The sequence below is a fragment of the Acomys russatus genome, chromosome 4, assembly GCF_903995435.1.
Source record: "Acomys russatus chromosome 4, mAcoRus1.1, whole genome shotgun sequence".
Lineage (NCBI taxonomy): Eukaryota > Metazoa > Chordata > Mammalia > Rodentia > Muridae > Acomys > Acomys russatus.
In genome coordinates, this window is record NC_067140.1 from 58,093,109 (window position 1) to 58,110,461 (window position 17,353).

Consider the following 17,353-nt stretch of genomic DNA (forward strand, 5'->3'; position numbering starts at 1 on the left):
TTTATGCCTTAGTCACTGCTCTGTTGCTGTGAAGGGACACCATGACCAAGGCAGCTCTTATAAAAGAGAACACTTAATTGAGGCTTGCTTATAGTTTCAGAGGTTTAGTTTATTATCTCATCATTGCAGGGGACATGGCAGCAAGCAAGCAGGCGCCAGAGCTGAGAGCTACATCACGATCCATAGGTAGAAAGAGAAACTAGGCTTGGCATGGACTTTTGAAACCTCAAAACCCACTTCCTTGAACAAGGCCATAGCACCTAATCCTTTAATGCTTTCAAGCAGTCCTACTCCCTGGTGACTACACAGTCAAATCTATGAGGCTGTTGTCGGCCATTCGTATTCAAGCCACCACAGTGTCTGTCTGATTACAGATGTGATCGGGCAAGTGGTAGGTTGTGTTGTGACTGTTGCTTGTCTGTCCACCCTCTACCCCACTCACCCGCAAAGAAACCAGAACACACAGGGTATTTTTCTTGCACACTTTAAGTAAGATATCTTGAATATTTTAAGTAAAAAGCCTGAAAGTAGGACTGCGGATGTAGCCTAGTGCCAGAACACTTCCCTGGCTTGTGGCCCTGGATTTAATTCCCAGTGTCAGAAACAAACAAAAAGATCAGTGTAAAAGCTGGTAAGGTGAGAGGGAGGCTGCACAGAACACAGATAATGAGAACCTTTTGTAAGATAAGGAGTAAATAATACTTTGAGTCTTTGTGCTGTTTCCTGTCTAGAAGATATATAGAAGAAAAACTAAGTATTTTAAGAGCTTTCTAGAGCATTGCCTATTTAACAGTGGGTGTGGCAATGTGATGAGCCCATATTCATTTCTATTTTATCAGTAGTAATAACCTAATTAGGGGTTGGCCAGAGGGCTCAGGGGTTAAGAGCACCTTGTTCTCTTACATAGGACCTGAGTTTGGTTCCCAGCACCCATGTTGGGCAGCGGACAACTGCCTACGGTAACTCCAGATCCAGTGATTTTCAGTTAGCTTCTCATTGTCTTACTGTACTGCAGACTGTTCCTTAGCTGGCTTGTCTGTGGGTCTGTACTCCTCCCCCCAAACCGTGTGTGTGTGTGTGTGTGTGTCTCTCATTTACATTTAAATTGGTTCATATCATTGTACTTACATGGAAGACAGAAGACAACTTCAGGAGTGAGTCATTTCTCTCCTATTACCAAGTGGGTTCTAGGGGTCAAACACAGGTTATCAGACTTGGTGACAGGAGCCTTTAATCGCTTAGCTTTCTCAAGGTGCTGCCTTTCTATTCTTATTCTATTAGTTTAGACATAATCAGACCTTTTCTATAAATTAACCAGAGGCCAAGTACTTGAGGCTTTGGAGGCCATATTTCTGTCACTATCACCATAGCTATCAGGCAGACATGGACACAAACATTGTGGCTTATTTTCCACAAAACTATTTATAGACAATTTTAGCTGAGTTTTATGTAACTCAGTATCATAAAATATTCTTTGGAAAAATTCTCTCGACCATTAAAGTGTAACAATGGTCCTTAGTTTGTTGTCAGTATACAAACAGGCCTTGTTGAGATATCTTTTCTCTCACCTATTAAATGATCTGATTTCTTTTTCCTTTTATCTAGTTTTGTCCCCCCTGGTCCACTCATCAGAATGCAGCCAAATTTACCTTAAAATTGCAAATTGGATATTACGATTTTTATTAAAAGCCCCTTAAAGGCCTGGCAGTGGTGGCGCATGCCTTTAATCCCAGCACTCAGGAGGCAGAGACAGATGATCGCTGTGAGTTTGAGGCCAGCCTGGTCTACAGAGTGAGCCTAGGACAGTCAAGGCTACACAGAGAAACCCTGTCTCAAAACAAAAACAAAAAGTCCTTTAAAGATTCCATGAGAAATGCTCATCATCTTTAGTAAGACCCTGGTGCTATAGACCTTGATTATTTTTTAACAGCTATATCTTAGTATTTCCCCTCAATTCATTGTTTTTCAGCTCCTTGAGACTGACTGCAGATCTTAGAATGTTTAGTGATTTTTCACTTCTAAATATTGATGCATCTTCCCCTACTTCCATCTGGGTGAACACTACTCTTTCTTTAGGAATCATCTCTAGAAGCCTCCTGTTTTCTCCTGAGGCTGAATTTATGTGCTGTTTCTACTGTGATCTCCTATTTGTCTATAGAACCTCATGATATGATTTATCTTTTGGGGAGGAAAGTGCAAGACTGGGTTTCTCTGGGTAGCCTTGGCTATCCTGGACTCACTTTGTAGACTATGCTGGCCTTGAACTCCCAGAGATCTGCTTGCTTCTGCCTCCTCATGCTGGAATTACAGGTGTACACCACCTTTGCCTGGCTATAATTTATCTTACCTTAATGTAATTGCCTGGTTTCTTCAGTGTGTCTTTGAATAACGAGCTCCTTGAGCAACACAGTATTTGTCCACAGTTCTGTCTGCATTTTCCTGTGTGATGTTCATAGCACACACATTCTTATGGTCCATTTTTTTTTTCATTATAAAACGAGATGTAAAAAAGATGTAGAGGTAATTGATATAACATAAAACTAGCCCTTTTAAAATATATAGTTCAGTTGGTTTTTTTTTTTTTTAGAAGTAAATATATAGTGTTATATAGCTGCTACCACTGTCTAATTCTAAAACATTTTCATTCCTCAAAAAGAAATACTGTGCACATTAAAAGTCATTCTACAGGCTGGAGTGATGACTCAGCGCTTAAGAGCACTGGTTGCTCTTCCAAAGGTCCTGAGTTCAGTTCCTGATGGCTTACACATGATGGCTCACAACCATTTATAGTGTGATCTTGTGCTCTCTAATATAGTATACATAGTAAATAATTTTTTAAGTCTCTCTGCATGGCTGGGAATACTTCTCAGACATAGAGCATGGGCTTGTGAAAAGCTCAGGTGTTCTACTTAGAGATTCATTGTTACCTTCCCTCCTTAGGTGGCAGCCATTGTCTTTCTGTCATTACGGTCTGACCTTTGCGGTGCATTTACTATAGATGGGATCAGAAATTTTTGGTCCTTTTGTGATTTTCCTCTTTCATTTGACTGTACCGTGTTCTCAAAGTGTACCCATGTTGTGCTTCATTCCTTTGTTTGTTTGTTTTGTCTTTTGTTTTTCAAGACGGTTTCTCTGTGCCGCCCTGGCTGTTCTGAAACTCACTATGTAGCCCAGGCTGGCCTTAAACTCACAAGATCTGCCTGCCTCTGCCTCCCCAGTGCTGGGATTAAAGGCGTGCGCCACCACCTTACCCCCAGCCTCGTTCGCTTTATAACAGCCTGATTTAAACTTCCTTCTTCAAAGCCCCCAGGACTTCAGTGAGACTTCTGGACTCTTGCTCTTGGCACAGTTAGGCTTTCATCTGCTCTTTGTTTATGGGTGAACCTTCACCTTAAGTACTAAATCACTAGAACTCAGGCTAAAGAATAGACCCTGCTTGATTTAAAGAACTTTCCTTGCCTTTCCTGCCCTGGTTCCTTCCCCACAATTCTTTGTGCTGTATCAGCAGAAAGTACTTTGGAGTCTTCTTACATACGTCAGGCCTTCTCGGCGCTATACATTTTCTTGACTGTTTCTCTTTCTGAAGTACGCTTTTCCACTTGCTTCAAGTTTTCCCAACCGTTCAATTCTATTTCAGACAGAATCCTTTCCATAAAAGCTCTGAACTACCATAGGAATTATACTCCTTAGGTACTACGTTGCCTACTGATTCCTTGACACTGTTTTTATGTTTTCTCTTTTTGTTTCATATTCTTGCCAGTAGGTTGGCCCTAGATGATAGGAGGAAAGGAATGTGTGTGACTATAAAAGATAGTTTAAGAGCTGGAAGGATAGCTGTAAGCCTGATGACTTGACCTGAATTTCATCTCCTGGATCCACATAGTGGAAGAAAAAAACCTGCTCCTGCAATTGTCCTCTGACCCTCTGTGTCAGAGGGATACACACACGCACACACACATGTTGCACTCCGCTGGATAAGGCTGACTTCTCTGGATAGCCATTTTGCACTCAGTCTATGAAAGTGGACTCCCTTTTCTCAGTGGGGTTCTCACTCCACATGATCTGGTAACCACAAATTTTTTGTATGTTTGTTTGTTTTTGGTTTTTTGAGACAGAGTTTCTCTGTGTGGCCTTGGCTGTCCTAGACTCACTTTGTAGACCAGGCTGGCCTCGAATTCACAGCGATCTGCCTCCCGGCTTAACCTCAAATTTTGTAAGCAGTGTCACATAGCCCTCAAGGAAGATTACAGGCTCCACTCTTTCCTGACAAGAATGTTGCTCATCCAGCACAGGGAACTCCTGGAAGTACCCCACCCTATGCTCAAGAGATCCCAGCCTCCAGAAAATGACCTCTAATCACACCTAGAGGTTATCCCTCTTCCATAGGGTGATTAAGTAGGACCCCGTGTTACTACGTGTACTATATGTATGTAGATTAACTTTCCTGGCGCCCTGAGTCCTAGTGAATCAGACAATCACCCTCTAAACCCCTCCCCACTGCCCAAGGTTTATAAATAAAGGCTGGCTGGCATGCTTGGGGAGGGAGGGTGATTGCTCTCTACTCCTCCAGCATGACTGTCTGCGACTCCATTTATTCAGGGGTCGGGGGCCTGCCTCAGATGGCCAGTGGTTAGGCAGCAATGGCAAACTGCCTCCTCAGCTGCTGGAGCCTGTTCTAACACTAGCACTAGCACGTGCTGACCCCTGCTGAAGCACTGCTGAGCCTGCGTCTCACCACCAGACTCTGGATAACACACACACACACACACACACACACACACACACACACACACACACAAATAAAATGAAAAAGAGACAGTATAGTATGAGAGAGGGCTTTATGGTGATGGAATAGCTTCCGTGTCTTGACTGTTATTGTGGTTCCACAGACCAACACATACATAGAAGGGCACATACTTGTTATGTTCCTGTCCTGATTTTGAAGTTGTATATCTAATAGATAATATACACTGGGAGAAATTGTGTGAATGTTATGTGAGATATCTGTGTAATGTCTATACTTCAAATCAGAAAATTTTTAAACTATTATTTAGAAATTGTGTTGGTATTTATCATTTGACTCTTTGTTGCTTTGGATCAGTGTGAATCTAGCCATTTGTAGTGATATTTTGCTTATGTTTTACAATTAGGAAAAGCTTGTCTACAGCAAAAACTAAGACATTTTAATTCAAAGTAAGAGTATAAAAGGAAAAAATTGAAAGATTTAAAAAAAGTTTTATATTGTCAAGTGCATATTTTAACTTTTACATTGAGGAGTAAGCCGTAGTTTCAGCCATGTTTTGTACGCCTGTGTTCTAACATCCACATGTACTGACTCCTAGACAGTGACCATGGCTTTGGGTCCTGAGCACATAACATCCAGAGCTTTTGTTTACATTTATGATCAAGTTCAAAGTGAGTAAGTATAAAGGAAACTATGTATTCTTGGTGAGTGAAGCGGTACACTCCTAGGGAGGGAGAGGTATGAAAATCAGGAATTCAAGGTCATTCTTGACATTATAAAGAGTACTGCCTGTAATCCCAGCACTGTAGGCAGAAGCAGGCAGATCTTTATGAGTTCAAGGCCAGCCTGGTCTACATAGTAGTTCGAGACTAGCCAGGGCTACATAGAAAGACCATGTCTCAAAAAGAAGAGCCCAAACCAAACAACATCAACAACAAAACAACGTAGGGTATTCAAGAATAGTTTGAGCCACATAGGACATTGTGTTAAGAAAAGAAACTACATATTACAATGAAAACTTTCTTTTTTAGGTTAAGCTACAGAACAACATATCGTATCAGATGGCAGACATACATCATTTAAAGGGTAAGCTTTTAATTGTAGAATAAAGGTAAAGACTACTTTATGTCTGAAATCTTCAAGAATTAAGAAATAGGTGGGCAGGGCATGGTGGCGCATGCCTTTCATCCCAGCACTCAGAGAGACAAAGGTAGGAAGGTTGCCATGAGTTCAAGACCAGCTTGGTGTCCAAAGCGAATCCAGGACAGCCAAGGCTACACAGAAAAACCTTGTCTTGATAACACACACACACACACACACACACACACACACACACACACACACACACAGAGAGAGAGAGAGAGAGAGAGAGAGAGAGAGAGAGAGAGAGAGAGAGAGAGAGAGATGGCTAAACCAGGCAGTGATGGTGCACACCTTTAATCCCAGCACTCAGAAGGCAGAGACAGGCGGATCTCTGGACTTGTATGCTTGTGTACAAGAACTTACATGCATATAAAAATTTTTCTCAAAGAAAATTGAACTGTAGCTTATGTGGCCATTGAGTTTCTAGGGAAAAAGATGGGCTTCTTCTACATAGTGTCTAATCTGCCGACATTACCCATTCACGTGTGAGAATGCTTTGGGGAAGTTCTCTAAGCTTAGTGCCTTGTACACTCTGGAGACAGGAGCCTAGAGTCAGGAACGGATGCAGAGGCCGTGGAGGAGTACTGCTTACTGGCTTGCTTTCCATGGCTTGCTCAGCCTGCTCTTCTATACCATTCAAGACCATCTGCCATTTAGTTTTGGATGGAGTGATAAGAGATCGTTACAGCTTCTGTAGAAAAGAACAGGCAAGAAGAGCAAGCGCTATGCATAGACCACGTCACTTCATCTGTCGGTTTGCCTTTGGGAATTGAGGCGTGTGATGGTCTAATCTTCATGGTCCACTTGGCTGGATTTATAATCACCTTGGAAGAACAATGCTGGCCATGTCTGTGATGGAGTTTCCAGAGAGTTGTAATAGAGGATTGAAGACTCACCCTAACGTGAGTGGCACTATTCCATAGGCTTTTTAGTATAATTGTTTAAAGTTAAGGTTTCCTATGTAGCTAAGGCTAGCTTCAGACTTACAGTGAGTCTTACAGTAGTGGCCAGTGGCAGCTTCACTGAACATTAGCTTTGAGCTCACATTAAGAAAAGACAGTGAAGGTTTTGCGGACACCAGGACTGCAAGATGGCGTCGCTTGTGCCACTGAAGGAGAAGAAGCTCATGGAGGTTAAACTTGGAGAGCTGCCAAGCTGGATCCTGATGCGGAATTTTACCCCCAGTGGGATTGCAGGAGCCTTCTGGCAAGGTTATGACCGGTATTACAACAAGTACATCAACGCTCGGAAAGGCAGCATCTCGGGGATCACCATGGTGCCGGCAGCCTATGTGGTTTTCAGCTACTGCATTTCTTATAAGGAACTCAAACACGAGCGGTGATGGAAGTACCACTGAGAGGTCACCACGGAGGGCACGCATGCCTGACAGCGCCACCCTTGAGGAATTCCACTCTGGCGGACTCTTAATATCCTGACAACTAGTGTCCAATAAAAGGTGACTGACTGGTTCATTTTTTAAAGAAAAGAAAATACAGTGGAGCTGGTCGGTGCTGGCGCACGCCTTTAATTCCAGTACTCAGGAGGCAAAGGTAAGAGGAGCTCTGAGATCAAGGCCAGCCTGGTCTATAGTTTCTAGTTTCAGGACAGCCAGGGCCACACAGAGATATCCTGTCTGAAAAACAAAACAGAAAAAGAAAGGGGGAAAAAAGAAAAAGGAAGGAAAATACAGTATAACCTGGCATCCTGGTTCAAGCCTTAAAGCTGAGAATACTCAGGGCAGAAGAAGTGTATCTCTGTGAGTTCCAGGCCAGCAGAGTTACAGAGTTGTCTCAAAAAAAAAAAAAAAACCCATAAAGTGGGACTGCAATACCACTGCAGGGGATGTGATGCAGGATACATCTAAGAGCTTATGTTCACGTTCTACTGAAACAGGCAAGTGTTCTGTTCTCACGGACCTGCTGAGGAACATGGCTGGTACGGAAGTAAATACAGACTCCAAAATTGAAGCCAAAGAAAAATGAAAAAAAAAAAAATGTCAAAGTTGGACATTTCTGGCGCCCCAGTGATGAAGCAGTATGGATATTTTTAGAGTTTGAGAAAGTTGAACAGCAACTAAAGCTGCTGTAGAGCTGAATAGGAGGTGTTTTGGTAGATGAGCAGGAAAAGCAGGTTTCTACAATTTGGATGAATACTGGTTCTTAGATTGGACAGGACAAGTCTGATTTTGAGAACTGGAGTCATCTCAGTGATCCTTACATGAGCCAGTCTGAACCATGAAAAAGGCATCAGTAAGCCCTGGAGCATGTTGACCAGCCAGCCTTGCCTACTCAGTCAGCCCTAGATCTCAGTCTCAAAAGGGAGAAATAGCCTGGCAGTTGGGCGTACTTAATGCTCCTGCAGTGGACCCAGGTTTGGTTCTAGCACACACATGGCAGCTCACAGCCATCTGTAACTCCAGGTGCAGCACATCTAACACCTCTGATCTCCAAGGACTCCTACACATGTGGTGCACAGACGTACACTCAGGTCCATAAAAACAAACAAACAAACAAGGTGGGGACACCTGAGGAGTTATATCCAAGGTTGACCTCTGAGCATCACACATACTATCTAACTTCCTGAGAATATGAGTAGAGAAACTGAAAATGTACATAGTTAAGAGACCAGTCCATAGATTCTCAATAGAAAGTATTGCAGTTAGTAAGTGTGATTATCCCTTATATGGCTAGAGCAACTGGCTGAGCTTCGTCAGGAGTTTCTTCGACAAGAAGACCAGCTTCAAGACTACAGGAAAAACAACACCTACCTTGTGAAGAGGTTAGACTATGAGAGGTAAGATGCTGCGTGCAGTGGCCTCTGTCCCAAGTGTCTGCTCACAACTCCGTCGTCTCTGTTGTCCTCTGCTCTGTTTCTCTTTTTCTTTTCATTTTACTATATCTTTCAAATGCCCGTGGGAGTTCACAGTCTTTTAATAGTTAAACACTATGAAAACATCTCTTATATGATTTAGATTGGAGGTTTTATTGAATGGAATATGATAAGGACTCAAAGAAGAGTCTTTCTGAGAAACTTCCAGAAAATAAAAACAACCCTGGGATGTGTCCTCAGAACTGCTAAGGAAGTGTGTGCTCCTGCTGTGTCTGCCTCCTCACTCACACTTCTACTTAGGGAAGAGGTGGGGAAGTTGTTAGGGCCATATACTTTTAATCAGCTTTATGGTAAAGGTTTGTTTTTATTTAGGTCTGCACACCAGAAGTTAGACTGAACAATTTATCTGTTTCTGACTGCTGACTACTGTAATTATCTGTGTATAATTACTGTATTATGTATCTTAACCTGCGAGTATTCAGTGATTTTCATATGTCTATAGGATTGAAGGCTAAAATCATGAGATAACTATATTTTCTAGCATATCAACTTATCAAAACTTAGTTTTTACAACTTGTGGCATCATTAGAAAATTTCTTTTTCTCAGTATTGCTTGGACCATCAAGATGGCTCAGTGGGTAAAAGGCACTTGCTGTACAAGTGTGAAGACCTGAGTATGGTCCCCAGATCCTGTCGTGGAAAAGAGAGAATTAGCTCCCACAAGTTGTTCTCTAGCGTCTACATGTGCGCCACAGTGCACTGGGGCACTCACATGGCTACAGGCAGTTACGTAGGCACACACACACTGTATACACAAATATGTAACTAGTAATAGTGGTAAAGTAAAATAATTTTAGATTGTTGCATATTTATTTATTTTTTGAGATTTTTCTCTCTTAGTATTTTACTAGTATATATACACAAACATACATTTACCAAAAATGTTTTATCAATTAGCTGCTTGTATAATATAAATGAAAGGTTTCTTTTTAAATAATTGTGCTAATTTATAACGTGGATGTTTCCTCATAGCCCTACCAACATTGTTTACAGTTTGACTTTAATTTGGGAGATGAAAGAGTAAGTAGCATAATGATACCAAGATAGGAAGTTTAATCTGCGATATGACCTGACCATTAATATGTCTATGTGTTCATTACGTGTTTCTATTTGTGAGAATGTCTATTTGTGTACTTTGAGTACTCATTTTTATCTGTTTTGACTTTCTTCCCCTGATACTATACTGTTTCTTCCTTTCCCTTTATTCCATGGTATAGACCAAATCAGTGGTGTTGAAGAGCCATTATTTATTGGCTCTTAATTGATTGAAGCTGGCCTTGACAATTGTTTCTTTATAGGTGTAGTTTGTAAAACACTTGAGGAAGGATTGTTTGTATCGGTCTGCTTTCTGCTTTTTTCAGTTAAGTTTAGCAGTGTTTTTTTTCTCCTGTTAAAGATTGAACTGCTTTGTGACTCTGACTGTATTTCGCGGTTTCTCTCTTCTGCTGTTCTCTACTGACTGATGTTTTGTCTTTCTAAATGTACATGCTAGCTTCTGGACAGACTTGGAGAACTCAGTCTAATACAATCTAAAAGAATGACTTTCTAATTTAGTTTTCAGTGTGGACAGCAGATCAAGGAATTAAGAGCACAACATGAAGAAAATATTAAAAAATTAGCAGATCAGTTTTTGCAGGAACAAAAGGTAAATTAAAAATAAGCATTTAAACAATATATGCTTTGGTGCTTTGGTTGTAACTCATGTAATTTAGAAGTAGATGTACTTTTGTCATAACACTTTAAGTATTCTTTTTGTTCTCTCTCTTTTTCTTTTTGTTTGTTTTGCTCTTCGAGACAAGGTTTCTCTGTATAGCCTTGGCTGTCCTCGACTTGCTTTGTAGACCAGGCTAGCCTTGAATGCACAGAGATCTACCTGCCTCTGCCTCCTCAAGTGTTGGGATTACAGGTGTGCCCCACAGCGTCCAGCTTCAATTTTTATTTTTGTTTTTGTTTTTTCAAGACAAGGTTTCTCTGTGTAACAGCTCCGGCTGTCTTGGAACTCGCTCTGTAGACCAGGTTGGCCTCGAACTCACAGAGATCCCCCTGCCTATGCCTCCCAAGTGGTGGGATTAAAGGCGTGTGCCACCACCACCTGCCAGCTTCAATTTCTAATTGAAACAACAGGACAGAATAGTCAAGCCTTTTCTTATTAGTCTCTAAGTAGTCTAACACCCTGTCTTAAAACAAAATAATGTGACTAGAGACTGTATAAGTAGCTTTGATTCATTCTTTCTTAAAGCGTTATGGGTCAGATCTGTGGCTTCATATATGCTAAGTTTATGTTCTGTTGAGCTACATGCTCAGACCTGACTGATAGATTGAGTTAGCAAATTATTTTTTCATTTTTAGTTTAGAAATCATAAAGGTCATTGTAGAAATAGAGGGAATTTTCTAAAGATCGCTAACCATTACAGACATGAGTTGTTTTTTATGTTCTTCAATCTCGCTCGGTTAAATGTGGTTTACATAAAAGTCTTATAATTAAAAGTAAAGAGTGGGGGCTGGAAAGATGGCTTAGGTTAAGAGCACTGGCTGTCTTCCAAAGGGCCTGGCTTAAATTCCTACCAACCACATGGTGGCTTACAACCAATAAATAAGTAAACCTTTAAAAAAAAAAAAAAAAAAAAAGATAAAGAGTAACTTACTAATAAAAGTATTTCTTTTGTTCTTTGGTAACATCTAAGGACTAGAAGTCAGGACTATCAGGTTTTTGTCCTTAGATTTTCCTCAGTTTTACAGCAGCATACTGAGGGTGTTGTATCTTTCAGTTGCTGTTTATCTGTCTCTACTTTGCAGGGAGTAAGAATGGGCTATGGGAGAAGACAGGCTTGAGAGGTCAGCCATGATGGAGGTTCTGGGTGCAGTTAGGGCTTAGTACTGAGCCGAGAAGTTTAGAGAAGAATAGCAGAACGGGAAAGGGAGGAGAAAGGCGTGCTGGGGCACCGCAAGCTCTTCTTACTTATTTTACATGTTACGTTGACAAAAGGAGATGACAAAAGCAACTATGAGTGAAAACTTAATATTATTTCATGACATGGAGATAATATTAAAAAGTCATAATCTAGTATCCATAAATAAAATTTGTATTTTTTAATTTTAATTTTTTTTGTGATACAAGACAGAAATACTATATAGACCAGAGAAGAATAAGGTGACTTGGAGACTAAAACACTTTATAGTATACTGAATTAGATCTTGGAATAGAAAAAGACATGGTGAAAAAACTGATTTAAAAACATCTGCATAGGCCGGGCGTGGTGGCGCACACCTTTAATCCCAGTACTCAGGAGGCAGAGGCTGGTGGATTGCTGTGAGTTCGAGGCCAGCCTGGTCTACAAAGCGAGTCCAGGACAGCCAAGGCTACACAGAGAGACCCTGCCTCGAAAAACCAAAACCAAAACAAAACAAACAACAAAAAAACCCAAAAACATCTGCATGAAGTCTGAAGTTTAGTTAGTAATAATAATTTTATCTCCTTCCTCCCTTCCTTCTTCCCTTCCTTCCTTTTTTCTTTTCAGCCAGGGTCTTGTGTAGCTTAGACTGGCTTTAAATTCCCAGTGTAGCCAAGGGTGACCTTGAACTTTGGATTTCCGTGCCTGTGTGCTGGTATTAGAGATATATGCCATCCTGTTCCACTTACGCGCTTCTGGGGACCCAGCCCAGGGCTTTATACATGGTAGGAAAGTGATCCTCCAACTAAGCCAGACCCTAGTCCAGGAATGCTGTTGTCTTTGTTTCACAAGTATATTGTTGTGATGACAATTTTTAATGTTAGGAGAAACTGGGTGGGCAACACTTAATTTTCTATAAATCTAAAATTATTTTATGCTGGAGTAGTAATGCATGCCTTTAATCCCACCAGTCAGGAGGCAGAGGCAGGTGGAACTCTTGAATTCAATGTCAGCCTGGTCCAGAGTGTCCCATGCCGGAGCAAGTTCCAGGATAGCCAGGACTAAACACAGGAATTCTGTCTTGAAAAGATAGATAGATAGATAGATAGATAGATAGATAGATAGATAGATAGATAAAAATTATTCCATAATAAAAAACTTCCTTAAAATAACAGGGAGTCCCCTCACTAAATCACAAAAAACATTGTTTTTGTTTTAAGAAAGTCATCTTATATTTAAGACTCTACATGGTGTCTTATGCCTATGTATAATCCCAGCACTTTGGAGGCAGAGGCAGGAAGATCACCATAAGTTTGAGGCTAGCCTGGTCTATCTTATCTAGGAAGTTCTAGGCAGCATAAACTATGACCTGTGTCTCAAAAGAAGAAAGGGGTGCAGGGAAGCAGACTTTTTAAAAGTTATCCATTCTTTGTTAACTGGTTTGTTTGTTTTTAAATATGTTTTGTAGCCCTTAGCTTGCTCAGTGGGTAAGGTCACTTGTCAATCCTGGTGACCTGACTTTCAGTCCCACTCCCCCATGGTCGAAGGAAAGAAATGACTTCTACAAGTTATCCTCTGACCTCCGTATGTCTGGCACTGTGAGCTTGTGCACGCGTGCACACGCACACACGCACACATTGTTTTATCAGTGGCTTAATAATTCAAAGCTGAAAAATATTTATTACCAAATCTTTATCCAACAACAGGAGACCCACAAGATTCAATCAAATGATGGAAAAGAATTGGGTATAAATGATCATGTAGCACCTAAAAATATTCCAAATGTGGCTGAAAGTGATGCAAACAAGAACGAGGAGCCCTCGAGCAAGCAGATTGCACACGAGAAAGGTAATTTATTGTTTGTGTTCACGGATATTGACCATTTCTTCCTGTTGTGAAATATGTTCAGTCATTACAAACTAATATTAGTTCTGAGGTGATTTAAGAGAAAAGTAAGGTATAGTACTTAAAACTATATCAGAGCTAGGGAGTTGGTTCAGATGGTAAAGGCACCAGCTGTACAAGCATGACAGCCTCACATCTACCTTAAAAAGTTGTGTGTAGTAGCACACATCTGCAACGCTAGAACTCCTGTGATGAGGTAGGCAACGGAAACAGACTTTCTGGAGTGAAATGATCAGGCCAGCTACGTTGGTGTGTGTGTAGCGCACACAATAGAGACCCTGCCTCAGCAGTGGAAGAAAAGAGCTGACTCCCCTGACTGGTACATGTGTGTACATGCATGCATACACATGCTGAAGAAAGTATGTTTTATTTAGAAACTAAAAAGAACAAAATAAAACTAAGATCCAAACCAGGTGTTCACTTGTAATCTGTGGCTTTAGAAACTGATTTTTACTTTCCTTCCAAACTTTTTTTTTTAATGGTTTTTCGAGACAAGGTTTCTCTGTGTAGCCTTGGCTGACCTGGACTAATTTATAGACCAGGCTGGCCTCAAACTCAAAGCGATCTGCCTGCCTCTGCCTCTCGAGTGCTGGGATTAAAGGCGTGCGCCACCACGCCCGGCTCCAAACATTTTTAATTTATATAAACATAAACATAATCTTATTTTGTTACTTGGGCAGAACAAGTCAAACGAGTTGGTGATGCTGGGATGCCTGGAGTCGAAGAGAATGACCTAGCAAAAGTAGATGATCTTCCTGCTGGTGAGTGAAAGTTACAGGAAAACTGAGCTAAAGTGATTATCTGTTTTTATGTGGCCCCATTCCCTTTTATATTGTTGTTTTGAGACAGGCTACAACTATGTAGCCTAGGCTGGCCTTGAACTTTCTGAAGTACAGGCTAGTCTTGAACTTTTCCTGCCTCAGCTTCCTGAGTGATGGAGTTACAGGCATGTACCACCATATTCTGTCTCAGTTTGTTTGTTTGTTGTATTGTTTTGTTTTTATTTTTGTTTTTGTAAAATGTAGAAAACCTACACATATATGTGTGGTAGATGCTGCCTATTAATTGCCAGAATTTAAAACAAAACTTTTATTGCATTTATTTATTTTATATGTGGTGAGAGGGTTAAGTGCATGCCATGGCATGTGGAGGACAGCCTGTGGGAGACGGATCAAACTCAGGTTGTTAGGCTTGGTGGCAGTTGCCTTAACCCATTGGATCATCTCTCTGACCAATTGCCTAGATTTCTTTTTTAATGTCATTTTTATAAAGTTTCTGTTAAGTATACAATTAGTTGAGAGAGAGAGGTAGGCATATAGATCAAAGTACTTTGCTACTCTGCTGTTATGTCACTTCTAAGCTTCTCTGGGAGTCTTATAAGGGTTTGTTTATTTAATCCAGCCTTGTTTTACCTGTCTAAACTGGTAGTTCTCAGCCTTATTTTTACAGTCCCTCCCCTTGTGACCCATAAGATAAAATCTTCATTTATTTACTTATTTATTTATTTGCTTGTTTGGCTTTTCAAGACAGGGTTTCTCTGTTGTAGCCTTGCCTGTCCTGGGACCACTTTGTAGACCAGGCTCGTAATAATAATTGACATAAAATCATTTGAGTAAACTGTAAAAATGACCCAAGTAATATGTGCTATTTAGGATAGACTAGGAAAGCCAAATGTGGTGATGCATGCCTTTAATCCCAACACTCAGGGAGGCAGGAGCAGGTGGATCGCTGTGAGTTCGAGGCCAGCCTGGTCTACAAAGTGAGTCCAGACAGACAAGGCTACACAAAGAAACTCTGTCTCAAAAAACCAAAGAAAGAAAGAAAGAAAAAAAAAAGATAGACTGTCTCTTAATAGACAGCAGCCTAAAATGACAAATGCTTTTTTAAAAAAGATTTATTTATTTATTTATTTATTTTGTATACCAGAGGGCACCAGATCTCATTATAGATGGTTGTGAGCCACCATGTAGTTGCTGGGAATTGAACTCAGGACCTCTGGAAGAGCAGTCAGTGCCCTTAACCTCTGAGCCATCTCTCCAGCCCCTGACAAATGCTTCTTTATTATTCATCTTAAAGCTTGGTATAGGTTGCGAGGTTCTTTTTGTTTTGTTTTTGGGGTTGCTTTCTTTCTTTCTTTCTTTCTTTTTTTCTTTTTTTTTTTTTTTTTCAAGACAGAGTTTCTCTGTGTAGCCCTGGCTGTCCTGGAACTCAATCTGTAGACCAGGCTGGCCTAGAACTCACAGAGATCAATCTGCCTCTGCCTCCCTGAGTGCTGGGATTAAAAGTGTGTGCCACCACATCCGGCTTTCCTAATCTAGCCCAGAGGGAAGCTCTTTTTGAACAGGTGAGCAGTGGCTCTGTCATGATACCACCATATTCATATTAGTCTACTGTGTTCTAGAACCAGGCAAAGAGAGACTGTATGTGATTTATGTGTAGTTAATGGCCTAAATAGGAAATGATGTATTCAAGCTAGGCATGGTGGCTCATGCCTGTAATCCCAGCACTCGGGAGGCAGAGGCAGGTGGATCTCTGGCTTCGGCCTTTCTTTCTTTTCTTTTCAATTTTTTTTTTTTTTTTTTACTTTTATATATACATTTATATTATTACACATATATACAAGAAACTACATTCAGCAAGAAGGACCATGAAATAATCAACAGTTATATAAATGTTACATTCATAGTATTTTGCCTATTTGTATTTGGCAGCCTTGGAGAAAGCATCTTTCCTATTTTGGTGAGTCTATAATTCTGAATGTAAATTAATATATATCATATCTCATCTCTATCAACCTAAAAACTTTCATCTAGACCTAGAAACATGTTAACCCTGAAACAACTAAGCTTACTTGTAAACTGAACTATCTGGTCTTCAACCCTATCAGAGACTTGGGAAGGAATAAAATTATTTATCTGAGTAAACAGGAAGTTCAAGTTAGCAGCTTCCAAAATGAAAAAAATGACAGAAATAGTTTGCTGCCTGAGCAGTCACCCAAAACTCTCTATAATGTTGGAGCATCATCTTCAACCTTCTGGCTCATTATATCTGGCAGACATATTTGTGAAGCAGGAACCATTGAGGACTTTCTTACCCTGTCTTGGTAGAGTTTGGTCGTCAACTCTGCCTGCATCCAAGTTTGCCCATTTTTAGGCAGAATTACTTCCAATACTTTGAAGGTGCTATTGCAGGCTGTTTAGAATAATTAAGCAAAACAAATTAATTGTTAGTTGATCAACTCATGGTCATGTCAATTACTCTTCTAGTTTCACCACTAGGATATACACCCTAGGTTTAACAGATAGATATGATTTTATACATAGATAAGGTAAAATAGTTAGATAAGGTCTTCAAAAACCTCAGAGACCTACAGAATATGGCATTTAAAGATGTTTTTATTTTTTTAAGGATCCTTTGACAATAAGACAGGTTAATTCCTGGCATCACCCAGCCTGCCTCAGAGATGATGATGAGCATCAAAGAACTTCCTTATGGAGTGGACTTCAAATGTGGCAAACCAGCCACCGGGCAAAATGTCCTCAACCTTTATTTCTTAAGAGAAGACATGTCTAACTCTTAGTACCATCTTATTTGAAAAGCTCTTTGCACAGATAACATTTTGCATTTTAAAAATAAATTTTCCAGAGCTGGGCGCAGTGGTACATGCCTTTAATCCCAGCACTCGGGAGGCAGAGGCAGGTGGATCTCTGTGAGTTTGAGGCCAGCCTGGTCTTAAAAGTGAGTCCAGGACAGCCAAGGCTACACAGAGAGACCCTGCCTC

At 40.6% G+C, this 17,353-nt stretch overlaps 2 protein-coding genes across 4 annotated transcripts in view; both read left to right on the plus strand.

The window, feature by feature from the left end:
• Nucleotides 1–17,353, plus strand: part of Golm2 (golgi membrane protein 2) — a 71,379-nt gene that overhangs the window by 25,976 nt on the left and 28,050 nt on the right. For 2 of the 3 annotated variants that reach the window (XM_051144509.1, XM_051144510.1), the window contains exons 2-6: nucleotides 5,776–5,830; nucleotides 8,578–8,680; nucleotides 10,331–10,421; nucleotides 13,374–13,515; nucleotides 14,253–14,333. In XM_051144509.1, the coding sequence (XP_051000466.1) occupies nucleotides 5,776–5,830; nucleotides 8,578–8,680; nucleotides 10,331–10,421; nucleotides 13,374–13,515; nucleotides 14,253–14,333 (472 nt within the window). The remainder of the gene's footprint in view (nucleotides 1–5,775; nucleotides 5,831–8,577; nucleotides 8,681–10,330; nucleotides 10,422–13,373; nucleotides 13,516–14,252; nucleotides 14,334–17,353) is intronic. The other variant, XM_051144511.1, reaches the window with a different exon arrangement.
• On the plus strand, nucleotides 6,645–7,368 carry LOC127188111 (ATP synthase subunit f, mitochondrial-like). Its single transcript, XM_051144512.1, has one exon. It carries the CDS (start codon nucleotides 6,978–6,980, stop codon nucleotides 7,227–7,229), a length of 252 nt encoding a protein of 83 aa, XP_051000469.1. The 5' UTR covers nucleotides 6,645–6,977; the 3' UTR covers nucleotides 7,230–7,368.